Here is a 16,603-nt window from a genome sequence, read left to right on the forward strand (position 1 = left end):
CCAGAAGGGTCAGGGATCAGCCAGGCAAAGAACATTCTGGAAACGCACCATGCGGAGGGGGTCTCGGGCACCGGCCACACCCGGGGGCAGCACCATGCAGCTCTGTCCCCAGCTACTCAGAGGGGTGTGGCCGGACTTCTCAGTTGTTTGAGAAAAGTTTGAAATGTGCTTTGTCGTGTGGGCGCTGCCACCGCATGAACGCTGGCTGTGGGTTGTTTCTTTATGTAAGAGACCAGGAGGGCCAACGGCCGGGGCCCGAGGCGGCCCTGCACCCTTGTCCGCTGCGCTGACAGCCGGCTCGGGCCGCGGGTGGATGCCGCTCCTCCCGAGGCCGCTCCAGACCAGTTCTTACTACAGTGCTGGGGGCTGTCTGTGCCCGCAGGCTGTAAACGCAGGATCCCACAGCTCCCCACGCCCCTCAAGGGGGGGTCCGGGGGTCCCAGCGGAGCTTCCGGGATGTGCAGCGAGAAGGTCTGGGTGGCGGCTGGCCCTCTCCTGATGTCATAAACTCACAGCAGACAGGCGAGCTGTCAAGTCCTGATGAGGCCACCGTGACCCCCAAAATAGGATTTGGGTCAGCCAAGGGGTCCCCAGATGTTGATAAAGTCACCCTCCTGGTGTGAGCGATCTGGGGCAGGCAGGTGGCCCTGGGGTGGGGGCCAGGTTCTCCCTGTGTTGCCGCTTAACCCTGGGCGTTGTCCTAACCCTGGCCCAGGGGGGCGGCCCCCACATCGCGCTGCAGCCCGAAGGCGGGCAGAGGAGCTGGGGGCGCCCCTCCCTCCAAGGGCAGAAGGACTGTCTCGCTGTCTTGGCTCCCAGGCCACTGGCCAGAGCGGGGTCATGTGGCCACGCCTCCTCGCAGGGGAGGATGGGAAATGTAGTTTCAGTTCTGGGAGGCCATGTGTCCCTATGGGTTCTGTTACGTTACAGCAGGGGGGACACTGGGCCATGTCTGGGGACATCTCTGGCTGTCACACTGGGGGCGCTCATGCCATCAAGTGGGTGGGGCCCAGGGAGGCTGTTCAAACCCCCAGAGCGCCCAGGACCGCCTCCCACAGAGTACGATCTACGGGCACTGGACGGGGGAGACTGTGCCTTAGAAGGTGAGGAAGGGCCGGCCCCGTGGCTTAGTGGTTGAGTGCTCGCGCTCCGCTGCTGGTGGCCCGGGTTCGGATCCCGGACGCGCACCGACACACCACTTGTCCGGCCATGCTGAGGCCGCGTCCCACATACAGCAGGTAGAAGGATGTGCAAGTATGACACACAACTGTCTACTGGGGCTTTGGGGAAGAAAAAAAGGAGGAGGATTGGCAATAGATGTTAGCTCAGAGCCGGTCTTCCTCAGCAAAAAGAGGAGGATTAGCATGGATGTTAGCTCAGGACTGATCTTCCTCACAAAAAAAAAAAAAAAAAAAAAAGTGAGGAGACTGCATCCTGGGGAACCGCAAGGAGTGTCTACCTTAGGGGCCCAGCATTTAGTGAGCACCGACTGTGTGCTGGGTTCCTGCCTTACGTAAATCCTGTCCTTGTATCCTGTGAGCGTAGCCATCTCCTGTCTCCCTGTGGCACAAATAAGGGACAGAAGCTCGGAGAGGGGCAGTGTGCTGCCCAGGGCCACCCTGAGGGTGGGTGCTGGGACAGTCGGTCTGCGTGGCCCCAGGAACACCAGCTTCCGTTTGCCACAGCTGCTCAGCTCTGCCCTGGGGATGCGCACGGCCAAGGGCCAATAAAACCACTCAGAGCAGAGGGCGGCCGTGCTATGCTGACTGCTGCTTCAGAGAATTTCTCTGGTTTCTTTCTTTTGATATTTACGTGTTCACTTCTTTGAATAGCTTTTCTTTTACATGGTCCAAAAAATTGAAAATGCGGATGGGTTTATAATGAAAAAATCTCCCTCCCATCCACTCCCTGTCGCTGTCTCTGATCTCTGGGCCCCCTCCGGGAAGCCCCATGCCGGGGACCCATCTCCCCCTCCACACAGGAGGTAGCCCCTCCTGCAGCGGCGTGTCCTGGGCTCCCTGCGGGGCATGGGGGCTCCTGGGGGGGCGACAGGCTCACGCACCTTCTTGCCCCGGCCCCACTTCTCTTCCCAGGACACGGTCTCCGTCCACCGGCCCAGCTTCTACGCCGAGCGCTTCTTCAAGTTCATGAGCAACACAGTCTTCCGGAAGAACTCCTGTGAGTTGCCCGGGCCTTTGGGTGGGAGGGACTCGGGGAGTGTGGGGTGGGCAGCCGAGAGCGGGGTAAATCCGGGGCTCCCCGCCCTGCTTCTTGGCCACCTCAGGCCTCTGTCCAGAGAACAGGGTGGTCAAGGCGGCCACCCCACTGGCACAGCACGGGGCCTGGCACCCGGTGTCTGAATTGAGTCCTGGCTCTGTGACCTCGAGCCAGTGACGCCCCTCTCCGTGCCTCAGTTTCCCCTTCTGCACAGAGCTGTGAGGGTGGGATGTGTTCACGCTCGGCAGGGGGCCCTGGCCTAGCACGGCGCTCAGTGGGGCTGCCCACAGCCTCTCGCCATCGCCAAGGAAGCACGGCCTTGGTGGGCACCGAGGCGGCTAGGCGTCGTCAGGGAGGGCACAGGGCGAACAGTGTCGGCCCTGCCCCATGGGCGGCCTCGGGGGCCCCGTGTCTGTGCTTGGCCTCAAGTCCTGGACCCTGGTGCACACCTGGGCCGTGATCCCAGTGCTGCCTGAAGAGTCTTTGTCCCCATGTGTCTGCGTCTGTCCTCCCTGCCCCTAAAAGGCAGGGTGCTTATTGGCCTCGTCACTCTGTGTTCTCAGCATCCAGCCCGGGGCCCGCACACAGTGGGTGCTCACTAAGTGTCTGTGGGCGCAGCGATGGCCTTGGTGTGTGCCATACTCTCCGGGCCTCACAACCCATGGGCTCCCCCGGAGCCGGCTCATAATGCCAATGCCACTCCACCCTCCGTGACGCCCCGCCAGTAGCTAGACCGACCTGGTGGGAATATTCACCCCATGGAAATCGGCAAACTCAGCAAATCCAGCGTGTGTCTCTGGAGAGCTGGTTGTTAACCTTTGCCAGCACACTCCTTCCTGGAACCTTCTCTGGGTGTCGTTCCCACTGAGGTCAGGGGAGTGTGCCGGCATCCGGGGACCACATGGCTGTGCACAAGGCAAACTGAGTGCCTACTGCGTGCCGGGAGCTGTGCAGGCCCTCCTGGGGGCAGAGTTCACAGAGCGGGAGAGCACGGGGCCGGGCCTGGTGAGGAGGGTCTGGGGTTCACCTGCCTCGCCGGACCCTGTTCTGGCCACCGCTGCCGCCAGGGCCCAGAGAGGCTGAGCCCGTTCCCCAGGCCATGCAGCCTGGATGGGAGCCAGGCCCTGGGTGCTGAGCCTGCACCCCCCAAGGCCTCCGTTGCCTTGTCTGAAAGTGGGGGCCACGGCGGGGCGGCTGCGACAAAGGGGATGAGGCTCCAAAGCGCTCAGTAAATGGTGGTGGTGGCTGCTGCTGCTGTTTCAGGGGGGCCCAGGTGGGGGTGCTGGGTCCCCGGGGCTGCTCCATATCCGTCGGTGGGCAGGACGCCGGTGTCCCCCGAGGCCGAGCCAGGTGGGAAGCAGGGCAGGGCTGTGTCCACCGAGAGCTGAGCGTCGCGTCTTGTCCGGGCTGAGGGGCAGTGGAGGCAGGGCCGCGGGTGTGGGCCTCGCCTCGTGGGCGTGGACTAGGCCTTTGTGCAGAGGGGCAACCGGGCCGGTGGGCCCTGCTGGGTGTTGCCGCGCCACCCACACGGCAACCGCCCTCCTCCGCAGCCCTGAAGTCGTCGCCGTCCAAGAAGGGCCGTGGTGCCTTGCTGGCCGTCAAGCCCCTGGGGCCCACGGCCGCCTTCTCGGCCAGCCAGATCCCCAGCGAGCGGGAGGACGCACAGTATGACCTGCGGGGGGCCCACAGCTACCCCACGCTGGAGGACGGAGGTGAGCGGGCAGCCGCGACTGGGAGCATCGTGACGGGGGAAGGGGGCAGGGGGAAGGCGCCGTCCTGGGGGCTGAGGAGGGAGGCCGCGGGGAGCAACAGCGGCAGCCCCGTGCCAGGAAGGGTACAGTCAGCCCCCCAGTCCGAGAGCTGCAGCCACCCCGGAGTGGGATGGGGAGCAGCTGGGACTGGGCCCCGGGAAGAGGGCAGGGAGAGCTGAGCATAGAAGGCGCCACCCAGGGAGGTGACAGCTCGTTACGTCACCACAGGTGTGCAGAGACCCAGAGAGAGAAGCGCTTGATGGGGTTGGGCCTGATGTTCTGGAAGGTCCCTCCCAGCTCCTGGGGTCACAGACTGCAGAGAGGGAGGGGGCGGGGGAATACCAGCAAGGAAGGGAGAAACAGCCTGTGCAAAGGCCGTGGGGCAGGACCAGGCCTGTTGTGTTGGAGGAACAGTAGGCCCATGTGGCTGGAGCAGAGGGAGGAGGGGACAGGGCAGGTCGGGAGGGGCCCTGTAGGCCATAGGGAGGGGTTTGGATTTTAGTTTGGGAGCAGTGGGAAGCTACTGGAAGCCCCTCTTAAAGCCGCTGGGGAGAACGGAGTGTCGGGTGGCAGGTGGGAGCCGGGGCGTGGGTGGCAGAGGGAGAGCCCTCTGCAGGGGGAGCCCACCGCCTCCTCCCCTCAGGCCGGCCCGACCTCCTGCCCTGCACGCCGCCTTCTTTTGAGGAGGCCACCACCGCCTCCATCGCCACGACCCTGTCGTCCACGTCCCTCTCCATCCCCGAGCGGTCCCCCTCGGAGACGTCGGAGCAGCCGAGGTACAGGTGCGCGGGTGGACGGATGGACGGGGCGCCCTCTGTGTGCATCCCGGGAGTGGGGCGGGGGGGGGGGGTGCGGGGGCGGGGCCTCCCTCACCCCTGCTCCTGTCGGGTCTCTCTGCAGGCGGCGCACGCAGTCCTCGGGACAGGACGGCCGGTGAGCAGACACCCCAGCCGGCCCGCACAGCCCCCTCTGCTGTCCCACCCAGAGCCCTTGCTCTCTGACCCCTCCTTCCTGGGCGCAGTCAGGCTCCAGAACCGCCCAGAGTCCCTTGTTTCTCTGCCACCTGGGGGCACAGAGGACCCCTCCCCACACCTGCCTGTTGACCCTCTTTTCTTTCTTTTTAGTCTAAGAGTTGCAAAGGGAATATAGTGAAATGCCTCCCCTGCCCCACACGGTTCCCCGCTCGGGAGCAACCCCGGGTGGGTTTTTCTCTCTGCAGAGACGTGTTGTGAACAGAGGAGCAGACGTCCGTGGGGGCCTGTGGTTTTGACACAGCGGTGGCGCTGTCTCTGCGTCTCCCTGCCCTCACACTGCCGCTCACAGATGCGGACGGTCTGTGCGAGCGGGTGGAGCGCTTGCTGGCTCTCTCCCATCTCACGGCTGCCCTCGGGGACACTGGGTTGTCCCCGGCTGTTTGATCAGTGACGTGACTGCCTGCTGTGAACAGGGGTCGCTTTCCCTCATTAGTTTCCGGGGGATAGTTCCTGCCGCTTGGAAGCAAGTCGTGGCACGAAGCGCACCTGGTGGAAAGTGCGTCTCCGTCTGTCCAGCACCTGCTCAGGCAGCGACCTCTCTCCTGGCCTGTGTTGCAGTCCAGAGACACTGCATGCCAGGCTGCCAGAAGGTTCTGGCCTGCCTCCATCAGATCCCCCCCAGCCCCTAGTGTGGGCCGCGGGAGAGCGGGCAGGATCCAGGCCGCGGTCACTGGTTATGCCCCTACCGGGGTCAGAGCCACAGGTGGACGCTCAGTGGCTGTGCCCTCGCAGCCCCAGGCGGGCATGGCAGCCAGAGGGACAGGCCGCGCCGGGCCAGCACAGGGCGCAGGTCGGGTGGAGGCACCCAGCTTCCCTCCGGGACTGGACATGGGAGCTGGGCGGCGCTCCAGGGGCGGAGGGGGCGTGGGGAGGGAAACTGAGGTGCGGCTTCCTGTTGCTTGTAGGCCCCAGGAGGAGGCGCCGGCGGAGGAGGACCTGCAGCAGATAACGGTGCAGGTGGAGCCCGCGTGCAGCGTGGAGATCGTGGTCCCCAAGGAGGAGGACACGGGGTGAGTGCCCCCCAGTCCTGTTGTCCCGTGGCCAGTTCCTGTGTGCGATCTCTGCTCAGACCTCATTGGCTGAGCCCGGTCACGTGGCCAGCTGGCAGCAAGGCAGGCTGGGAAATGTAGTCTGCATCTGGGAGCCGTGGGCTAGGATTCCAGGCTTCTGATGTGAGGTGTTCACATGTTGGGGTGTCAGAAAGACGGAGGTCCCTGTGCTCGGGGAGGCTCCAGGGGCAGTCGTAGGACCTCCGGTGGTCCGTGATCTGTGCTCACCTTCCCTCTCCATCCCCTCTTGGCCTCGCCTGGCTCGCAAGAGGGTGACGTCATGACCAGTTTTGGCAAAGACCCGCTTGTGGCCCTGGTCCGCCGCCTCCTGTTGTGTTTTGTTTTCATTTCATTCGCTGAAACTCGCCAGTAATTGTTTCTTTCTAGCTCCTTCTGCTTTGTTTTCTCACTTGTTTCCTTTTTTCCAGTGGAGGTTGAGTGCCTAAGGTCCTCCCCGCCTTTTTTCCTTTAATAATGAGGCATTTAAGGCTACGCATTTTCCTCTGAGTGCTGTGTTTGCTGCCCCCTGGGTCTTGACGTGAAGCAGTTTTACGCTGGCTCACGTGTGGGTACTTAGTGATTTCTTTTTATTTCCCTTTTGATCTAAGGTGGTGGTTCTCAACCACCTGGGGGCGACTCTGCACCCCCCCCCCCCCGGGACACTGGGCCATGTCTGGGGACATCTGTGGTGTCACACTGGGGGTGCTCCTGGCATCGAGTGGGTGGGGTCCAGGGATGCTGTTCGACCCCCCACTGTGCCCATGACACCCCACTGTCTATCTACAGTGGTGAGGGGAGACTCTGGACTAAGGCTTATTTAGGAGTGTCTCTCAACTTCTGAGTTTTTAAGGATTTTTTTCTTTACCTTTTTAGTACGCTTACTTTTAATTTTATTAGGTTTTGAGTTGAAGAAAGTGATGTAAAAATATGTATGCTTTTTTTTTAAAGATTAACGTCTTTGTGGTCAAATACCGAATCTGTTTTTTTAAATGCCCATGGACATATGGAGAAATGTGCATTCTCTGTTGAGGGACAGAAAGTTCTCTATAAGCCTGTTCTGTCCAACGAACTGCCTGGTGTCATTCCCTTCCTTCATGTCCTCACTCATTTCCCGTGTTTGGTCTGTTTAACTGTGTAATTGCATTGTTATCACATTCTTCTCGTCCTTCTCATCGTTTTTGCTTTATATACGTTTTAGAATTTCTGTTCTATTTCAAGAGACCTTACTTAGCCCTCACAGCACACCTTCCCAGAGTTCATTTTACACACTCACCTGCACACACACACCACACACGCTCGTGCACACATACACCAGTTTCTGCCACTGTCAGCTCTTGGGCCCTTGACTGAAGTCTTGCAGTGTAAAATGTCATTCAGTCTTTGCCCGAAAAACAAGCTGACCTCACACGTGACTGGAGAACAAGTCCTGCACAGTCAGAGGTGCTCTGTCACCTCAGGGCTCATCCTCTTATTCATGAGATGAAGATTACGCACCAGTCACGCACGTCGCCGCCAGCCGAGGCCTCAGGCACGTTCCTCACCTCTCTGAGCCTCAGTTTCCTCATCTCTCGCACGGGACGGCAGTGGCCTGTCCCCTCCCCGATGGAGACTGAGCGGGTTAATTCATGTAAGGCTCTTGAACAGGCCACACGCAGTGAGTGCTCGAGGAACAGGACACGGGGGTGGGTGCTGTGTGTCCCCGCTCTACAGATGGGGAAACTGAGGCTCAGAGAAGGAACTTGATCTCCAGGGTTGCACAGTGCGTGAGTGGTGAGGCAGGATCTGCCCGCGGGTGTGTGCGCCTGAGCCGGGGGAGGGGGCAGAGCCTCACCTGGTAGCAGGTGGGCATGTCGGGCCCTGGGTCACGGCAGCATCTGGGGAGTTCTGCTCGCCTTGTGCGTGGATGGGAACGTGTGAGAATACACCACCGTGGCCCCGCTTTCTGTCTTGTGTCCACACGAGGAGGGAGGGTCCCGGCGTGGGCTGGGGAAGGTGGGGGCTGTCCCGAGCCCTGCCCCAGGCCTCCCATGTCCTGCCGTGTCCCCAGGGTGGAGGCCTCCCCGGCCTGCGCCTCTGCCGCCGTCGAAGCGGAAACCGCCAGCCAGGCCTCGGAGCCCGCCAGCCAGGCCTCAGACGAGGAGGATGCGCCCGCCACGGACATCTACTTCGTAAGTCCCCCGGAGCCCTCCCGTTGCCGGGCCCTCAACCACACACGCTCACACGTGCACGCACTCACACTCACATACACTGACGTGTCGCACATGCAGTACATGATCACGCATGCACATGTGTGCTTATACCAGTGCGCGCACACACTGACACATCACACTCACAGGCTCACACAAGGCACTCACGTGTACTCACACTGGCAGAGTCAGGCACACGTGCTCACCTGTCCACAGTGATATCCACATTCTCTTGCACGGCCACTGGCATGCTCACAGTGTGCTCTCGCACAATCACACCCATGTGCACACACAGTCACGTGCACACGCTCACACTCACGTAGGAGGGCCCTGCCCCGCGCCGTCCAGGCCAGGCCATTCCAAGGCCCCAGAACGGCCATGTTCTCTCTTCCCAGACCTTGTGGCCACCGCCTGGCCAAGAGCCAAGGCCCTGGCTGCAGCCGGGCCCCCGTGGCTCCCTGGGAGGCCCCTGGAGTCCTCAGGCTTGCAGCCCCGAGGGGAGGCCCAGTCCCTGGGTTGGTGGGCAGCCCGGGGCTGGCCGAGGTGGGCTGGAAATGACGTGGCTCTTCCCCCACTGGGTGGTGGGTGCAGCCTAGTGGGCTCTGTCCTCGAGGGGGCACAGGGTCTGCACTGAGAGGCAGGTTGGCGTCACGCTGCCCTCCTCACGGGCCGAGGACACGCGGCTGCTTCTGGACGAGGTGGGGTCTGTCAGAGCAGGAGGGGCCTGCGCCAGGGACCCGGGACAGCCCTCCCGAGCGGGGGGCTGCCTCCCCGCCCCTCACATCTCCCACAGGCAGGTCAGATAAGCCAGGAGCCTGGGTGAGGCGGGTGCTGGGCCATCAGAGAGCCCACTGAGTCCTGTCCAGTGGCCCCCGACAGTGGGTCCTGGGCGCCTCCCGGGGGACCCCCTCGGATGGTCCCGCTTGCACAGAGAGGGCCAGACACTGCAGCCCAGCTGCCCGTCCTCTTCCCAGACCTCGTTCTAGTCTCTGCCCCCCGGGGCAGGTGAGCCGGGCCGGGCCCCCCCGCTGCCATCGCTGCTCCGTGACTAACACCACCTGCTCTCTGTGCTGCCGGGTCGCGGGGCCCCCGCCTGGCCTAGAGAGGAACCGGGGGCACCGCGTGAGCATCCCCCACCCGCCGTCGACTCCCCGTCCCCGGGGGCTTGGTTGTGCCCCATTCTCTGGATCTGTGTGAGGGGCCGGGGGGCCGTGCCCTGTCGTGTGCGTCGGGGCCCCACAGCAGAGGAGGCAGCGGGCCACAGTGGGACCCCGCCACCCCCGACCCACCTCCTGCTTGGCCCGCTGCCCCGCCCAGCGCCCTCCCGCCTGACGCCCGCCCTTCCCGCCGCCTCATCCTCTGCTCTGTTTGCTTCCTCCCCGCCCGCCCGCCCGCCCGCCCAGTTCACGGACGGGAGGTACTGGATTTACTCTCCCCGGCATCGCCGTCTGCGGGCCGTGACGCTGAGCTCCTCGGGGACTGTAAGTGACCGCAGCAGGCCCCCAGGGAGCCCAGCCCCGCCCCGGGCAGCGGGGAGCACGGGTCCGGGCCGGCCCTCTCCCTCTGAGAAGGGCCTCGGGGAGAACAGTCTCTGCGGCGGAGGGCGGCTGTGTGGGGCGCTGTGTGCGCGTCCGCGGTGATGTCACTTAGTCCCCTCCGAGGCGGGCATCACCAGGCCTGCGGGCGCACGGCCGGGGCTCGGAGCTGGACCCGGCCGTGGTGGGGTCGCATCTGACCCCCAGACCCTGGCCACCTCCGCCCCTCACCCAGCCCTCCCGAGTTGGGGACGTGTCAGAAGGACACTACTCACGCATTCAGACCTCGCTGCCGATGGCTCCTCGAGGGCCTCTGCCCCGCTGACAGGGTTAGTCACGCGGGTCAGCGAGGGGCTGAAAGCTGGGCCCCTCCCGGCAGGAGATGGGGCTGGTCTCTCCATGCCCATTTCATGGATGGAGAAACCGAGGCCTTGGCTCCCCAGGGAGCTCCTGAGAGTGCATAGTTTAGACAAAGTCTGGGTCCCGAACTCCCAAGGAGCACTGTGTCTAGGGGACGCTCGTCCACCCGGTGTGCTTGGGACGCTATGTGGATAGCGTGTAGCGATGGCATTGTCACTGCTTCTTAGTGTCATCATGAGCAATAAATGAGCGGCCCAGAGAGGCCAAGCCACCTGCCCAGAGCCACACGGCATGGGAACAGGCAGAACAGGGTGAAGGCCGGAAGCGAGTCTGTTCTCAAGATGAAGCCCCTCAGAGGCTTGCACCCCTGGTCCCATCAGCAAACCCCTTTGGGCGTCTGTGTGTCAGGCGCTGCGGAGCACCCCAAGAAGTGGAGACCACCGCCCAGCCCCTCCTCCACACTCCATCCAGCCGAGACGGGGACACCACACCCCAGAGATGATGCAGGGCCGGGGACACACGGCAGCCCCCAAGGGCCGTGGAGGGCGGGGAGCAGTTTGCACAGGCTGCCTGGAGAGGGGCTGATGGGACTTCAAGAACCACTGTGGGCGTGGGAGGCGGGAGAGGAGAGCGTGATCTGGGCGGGGGGCACAGCAGATGCGGGAGCCTGGCGGCGGCTGGGAGGAGGGGGCAGCTGGACCGAAGGCCAGACCCTGAGGCCTGCAGAGCGGGCAGGGCGAGCCCGTGGCCCGGCTTCAGTCACCGTGGGGTCTGGGTCCCTCCCCCACCCGAGGCCCTGCTCTCACAGGGTTTGGGTGGGGGCCTCCTACCATCCCTTGTTCTGAGCCCCGGGGGACAGCTAGCCCAGCGTGGAGCAGCTGCTGGGGCTGCCCTGTGACAGCCCGGCCCTGCCCTCCCAGGCTCCCCGCGGGCGGGAAGGCCAACGGAGCCGCCGCCTGTGGTCGGGGGTCTTTACTGCCCTGGGACCGTCTGGAGGAACGAGGGGGTCTCGTCCTGCTGCCCACGGCACCTTTGTGCGCGTCTGTCGGCAGATGGGCACGGTCATCTCAGGGTGTGTGGCCCTGGGCTGGGTGCCCAGTGGTCCTGGGGGCCTGCGGGGGCTGGGGTCGTGGTGAGAGCCATGGGCAGGGTTGGGTGCAGCGGGCACAGGGAGCCCAAGGCGAGAGGCAGCGGGAGCGGAGGGCAGGGTCTGGTCACTGGAGAGCGCAGAGGCCAGCGGGTGCTCGTCCTTCTCGAGGCTGTGAAGGCACCAGCCCTGCAGAGGCCAGGCTGGCGGTCGTGACCGGACAGAGGAGGAGCAGGCTGGGGGGCATGGTGGGTTTAGGGGCCCCGGGCCACTTGGGGATCTGGTCAGGGCAGGTGCGTGCTCGGGCCCCTCTCCAAGCAGAGCTGGCCGGGGTAGAGGTCCCCAGGCCAAGGGCTGGAGGGATCCCCTAGGAGGGAGGAGGAGGAGGAGAAGGCGGCTGGGGGAGCCCCGAGGAAGGCGCCAGGGCCCGGGAGGGTTCTCGAGGTGGGAGTAGAGCCGGGAGGGACGGGATGGGGCTGGAGGAATGAGCCTCCTCCGCCGAGTCTGACCCGGGCTGGGCGTCGCATCCCCAGACACAGCTAGAGGCGGACCAGCCTGCCCCCTGGCGAGGCCCAGGGCAGCCTCTAGGCGGCCACACCAGGCTCTGTCTCTCCCACACCCGGACTTGGTCCCCGGTGCGCCCACTCCCCAGGAAGGCGTCCCCTGGGCCCTTGGAGGGAGCGGGGAGGCCTCTGCTGCTTGCTCCCTGGGCGGCCCGTGCCTCGGTCTCCCCTGAGCAAGTCTGCAGACTGAATCCTGAAAGGCTCCTGGGCCATCAGGAAAGGGGCTCCATTGCCCACCGCCCAGGACCCCCAGGGGACGGTCCCCAGAGTCATGCCCCAGCTGGCGGCCCCAGTGCCCACGTGACAGATCAGATCCGCGGCTGGGGTGCTGCCGGGCTAGGGCGGAGGTTGGGGGGGTGGTCCCTGGAGGGCGGAGAGGGAGGCGGGGAGAGGACAGCAGAGAAAAGCAGCCCCCCCTTCCTCCCGCTCCTGCTGTGCCCCTGCTGTGACTAACGCTTCCTGCTGCCACCCGCCTGCTCCGGCCACTCAGCCCCAGGCCCGGTCCCGCCCGCCGAGCCCCAGCGCCTGGGTTGGGGCAGGTCCCCAGTCAGGGAGGGGCGGCCGGGGCTGAGCCGCCGCCCACTGCCCATTGTCCCGCGTGGGTCTGCCTCTTTTATTTCTGTTTCTTCCTTCTCCCTCTGGCCTGTCGCCTCCTCGCACGCTGCTCTTCTCTGCGCCCCTCCTGCACGCGCGCCCGCCCGCCCTCCAGCCCACCGATGAGAGGAGCTGGGTGTACTCCCCGCTCCACTATAGCGCCCCGGCCCGCCCGGCCTCCGACGGCGAGAGCGACACAGTAAGTGTGCCAGCCGGGGCCTTGGCCGCGGAGGGCCCGAGAGCGTGGCCCCCGACGCCCCAGGGACAGACGGGGAAACTGAGGCCTGGGGGGGAGGGGCAGGCCGGCCTGCAGCTCTGGCCTGGCTCGTGCTGCGCGGGGGCCCGCGGGGTAAGTATCTTGGGGCCTGTCTGGCCCTCATGAAACATGGGGTCCCTGGCCCGAGCATCGGCCTGGCGGGTGGGGGTCCGGCCCGGCCCCCATGCCCTCAGCCGCCTCTCGTGTCTCCTGCAGTAACTTCTATGCAGCTGGCGACCCGGAGCCGAGCGCCCGCTGCCGCCCTGGCCGCTTCCCGGAGGCACCGCCCGCCCTGCTCGGCCCGGCCCAGAGCCGCCGCGTCCTGCCCTCGATGGCCACTGGTGCTCCGACGCCCCGGCGGCTCCCCGCGCCTGTGATACTGTGAACCTCCCGCGCCCCGTCGCCTATTTATTCCGGGTCCTTCCTCTTTGCACAGAGACAGCAGCACACGTGTGCTTTTTTATAAAAAGGAAAAGGAAAAAAAAAAGCCGGATGGACGGAGAAGAGCTCCGCCCCGCCATCGTCTTGGGTCTTGGCTGAACTTGCATGCGTCTTGCCGAGGGAGCAAGCCGCTGGCTTTGGGGCCTGCGCCCCGTGGCCCGGGCGCCCGGCTGATCTCCGCACGCCACGCCTCGGCCGGCAGGCCCCCTCTGCAGCGTGGACGGAGCGCCCAGCAGGGAAGGGCCTCCAGGTCCCGCTGGTTCCCAGGCCACCCGCGCCCGGCAGGTGCGCTCAGCTCAGGCGTGCTGCCGGGCGCCAGACATCCGTCCTCGGGGCTAGCCGACGGGCAGCCTGAGGACAGCTCTCCACCTGCCGACCCTGCCATTGCTCAGCATCTGTCTCCCGCCACCCCCGCCTCCCAGATGACCCGTGAGCAGGGATCCTGGGCGCCCGCATGGCCACCCCCTCTCGGTGGAGCTCAGGACTGCGGACTCCTCTCTCCTCAGCAGGGACACTCAGTGTCCAGAAGACAGGGCCCAAGTAATGGAGGTGGCAGCTGGCCCTCGGGCCACGGGGCTTCTGGAGAGCTCGTGTCCTGGAGCAGGGCCCCGCCGTGGTCAGGCCACGTGGCCCAGAGGGGACAGCCCCCCGCCAGGAGGAACTCACCCAGGACCGGGGGGGCGTCCTCTCTTTATTAAACGATGGTGACGCCTATGCCAATTTAAGGATAGGAGAAATTCTTTGTGAAAACCCTTTTTTATTTTTCTGGTTTGTCATCTTCGGCAGGGGCCGTGCTCCGGGCCCAGAGCCCCGTGGGGCGGCCGCCAGGGGACCCCACTGTGTCACGAGGGGGCTGCTGGAGGCGACAGCTTGGCAGAATCTCTCCCACCCCCACGCAGACGCACTTCCTACTCCTGAGGTGACATGTGGGTGATGGTTCCCCCGCCCACTCTGCAGACCCCCACTGGCTCGGCCAGCATGGGAGGAGCTGGGAGCGGGCTCGGAGCGGAAGCCGCACCTTCTGGAAGAATTTCTTCCCAGCCCTTGCCTCCCTGGTGGAGCGTGAGACGGCTGGAGAGGTCACCGATCTGGGAATTTGATTTTTCGAGTCTGGTGCAAGCTGGGTCCCCCACTGCTCCTTCCTGCCGTCTCTGCTCGCATAGCCCGCTCCTTGCGCCCGGAGGGAACCTGTTGGCCTGGCTGCTGTGCGCTCCTCCTGGAGATCCAGGCTGCGCCCCGCGGCTCTCCCCTCGCTGTCGGCACGGGGGCAGCACTCTAGCACGCAGCCCGGGGCAGGGGACCCTCGGAGGACCCATCAAAACAAGCCTGCAGGAGTCCCGGGTTAGAAGCAAACCAACGTTCTCTCATCCTGCCCAAGGAGCGTTTGTCCAGACCCAGGGGGCATCCTGGCCTGGATTTCAGACCAGCGCCGTCTGCAGGCGCCCGGGCCATGTGCCACGAGTCGCCAGTCCATCCCTGCCCTGTCCCACCGTGGGGGAGGCGGGCTGAGCGGGCAGAGCTCTGAAGGTGCATCTCAGACCCTGAGGACTAACAGGGACGGCTGTGTCACCTAAATGCCGACATTGGAGTCGCCACCCAGGCCCCCAGAGTCCGGGGGCCGGGGCATCGGGCGTCCACGGGGGTGGCCACAGCAGTGGGCCCCGTGTCCAGGGCGTCCTCAGCCACCTGGAGCTTGCGGAGCAGGGAGGGGAGCCGCCGTCGGGCCCGCCGGTCCCCCCTGGGCACCTCGGCCTTTCCAGAGCGAATCAGAGAACAAGTGTGTCAGTTGGATACTGACTTGCAGGAGAACTTTGCAAACCTCCTGGGTGTCATGACATTTCTATTTTTGTGTTAAGTCTCGAAGGCCCTTTTGGGGACGTGTTTTGTCTTGGCTGCATCCTTCATCCCTTTTCAGAAAACCGTTACACGGATGCTCCTCGGGCTGTGCCGCCCGGGGGCGTCTGCTGCTTCTTTCCGGGGCGGGGCGGGGCGGGAAGGCAAGACCTTATTTATGATGTGTAGTGAACTAGGGGCCTTCCGCAGACCCCTGGCGGGGAGGGCCCTGGACCCTCCCAACTGTCATCCCCCCAGGACAGAAATCTGTCAGTTCTTTCGTGGTGATGCCCCATTTCCCGCCCCCGGCTCGTCTCGTGGCTGCTGCTGCTGAGAAGCTGGGTAGCGTCTGGGTTGCTGTACTGTGAAAACGAAAGGCGTTTTCTGAGACTGACAAGGTGAACCCTTCCGTGTGTCCCCTGCCAGCCTCTGTCCTCGCCCCTGCCCCCCCACCACCTGGCTCAGTGCAATACTCCCGTCCCCAGGGTGGGGGTTGGGGGGTCCCTTGCCGTCTTCCTGTCTCCGCAGCCCCTCGGTCCCCACCCAGGACGAGCACCCTCGGCCACCTTTGCTCTGGTGGTTCAGTTGCATCACCTGTGCCCCCACCAATCTCGTTTTTATGGCCAAACTGATTTCCAAACACAACAAAACTGCAAACCTTGTGTGTCTTAATTCTCATCGGGGGTCCGTGTGCTCAGCCCCCGTGATCTGGTGTGTGACAATCCGGAACACGGCCTCCCCGGGCACAGGATGCCGTGTCGCTCAAACCCAGAGCCGTGGGCCCCCCTGTAACCACGCAGCCACTGCTGGCCCCGAATAACACTCGTCTGCAGCCCCGGCCCCCATCCCGCCGCCCCTCCCTCTTTTTACGTTGAAGAGATCTCTAATAAATCGGGTAATAAGCATCAGCCGCCTCCCTCTGCCTCTCTCTGCATCCGGTGGTCCGGTTGGGAGTTGAAGGAGGGTCTATAAGAACTGATCACAACAACAGGACCCAAACGCCTTAACAGCTGTGGCCGCCTTCCGCTTCCACTTGAGCTCAGAAAACTTTTAAAAGCTTCTGACATCAGCACAGCCTGGCTCAAAGGAACAAACACTCCCCAGAGTTTGTATTTGTTCTGCCAAAGTCACTCAAATTGAGTAACGCATGGACCCCTTTTAAGGGGAAAATATTTCTCCTGGACTCCCAATTTGAGAAACACTGCGTGGAAAGCAAGGTCGTGTCTGTAAGCGAGCCTTTGGAAACCCAGTCATAACCATAGATGCAGACGCACAACAGCACGGTTCACTTATAAACCAGACATGTAGATGATCTGGAATGTGCCTTCCTTACGTCCAAAGATGAGTATTCAAATCCTCATGGGTGCGTCTGCATTTTGAGAATCACAAGCCAGGCTCCCGTCCCGTTCTGGGCCATCCCATCACCGGGGCAACCCACACCCCATGACAGCAGGGTCGTTATCAGGGGTGGCCGGAGATGGTCTTCCGATGTTTCTTTGGGAAGGTTCACCACCACCCCCACCCTGCACCTTGGCACCTCGAAGAAGCACCAAGCATACAAAGCCAGCATTTGGGAGGTGGTGGTATGAAGTTGTATCTTAAGATAAACATGTAAAGAATTAGCTTAAAATACTGAGTACCATCCTCTGGGGTGGGCTGGGGGAGCTCAGAGCAGGACTTAGGGGTCCTCCAGTTGT

The 16,603-nt window shown here is 63.8% G+C and overlaps 1 protein-coding gene across 4 annotated transcripts in view; it reads left to right on the plus strand.

Moving 5' to 3' along the window:
- The window catches only part of PIP5K1C (phosphatidylinositol-4-phosphate 5-kinase type 1 gamma), a 57,219-nt gene extending 41,405 nt beyond the window's left edge, over window positions 1–15,814 (plus strand). The window contains exons 11-19 of one of the 4 annotated variants that reach the window (XM_087425745.1): window positions 2,094–2,178; window positions 3,768–3,929; window positions 4,612–4,750; window positions 4,869–4,901; window positions 5,908–6,012; window positions 8,099–8,219; window positions 9,641–9,718; window positions 12,492–12,575; window positions 12,849–15,814. In XM_087425745.1, the coding sequence (XP_087281871.1) occupies window positions 2,094–2,178; window positions 3,768–3,929; window positions 4,612–4,750; window positions 4,869–4,901; window positions 5,908–6,012; window positions 8,099–8,219; window positions 9,641–9,718; window positions 12,492–12,575; window positions 12,849–12,851 (810 nt within the window). In that variant the 3' untranslated portion in view covers window positions 12,852–15,814. The remainder of the gene's footprint in view (window positions 1–2,093; window positions 2,179–3,767; window positions 3,930–4,611; window positions 4,751–4,868; window positions 4,902–5,907; window positions 6,013–8,098; window positions 8,220–9,640; window positions 9,719–12,491; window positions 12,576–12,848) is intronic. The other 3 variants (XM_087425746.1, XM_087425747.1, XM_087425748.1) reach the window with 3 other exon arrangements.
- Window positions 15,815–16,603: the final 789 nt, after the last annotated feature.

The sequence above is a fragment of the Ceratotherium simum genome, chromosome 39 (assembly GCF_057802395.1).
Source record: "Ceratotherium simum simum isolate JZ-2026a chromosome 39, ASM5780239v1, whole genome shotgun sequence".
Taxonomy (NCBI): domain Eukaryota; kingdom Metazoa; phylum Chordata; class Mammalia; order Perissodactyla; family Rhinocerotidae; genus Ceratotherium; species Ceratotherium simum.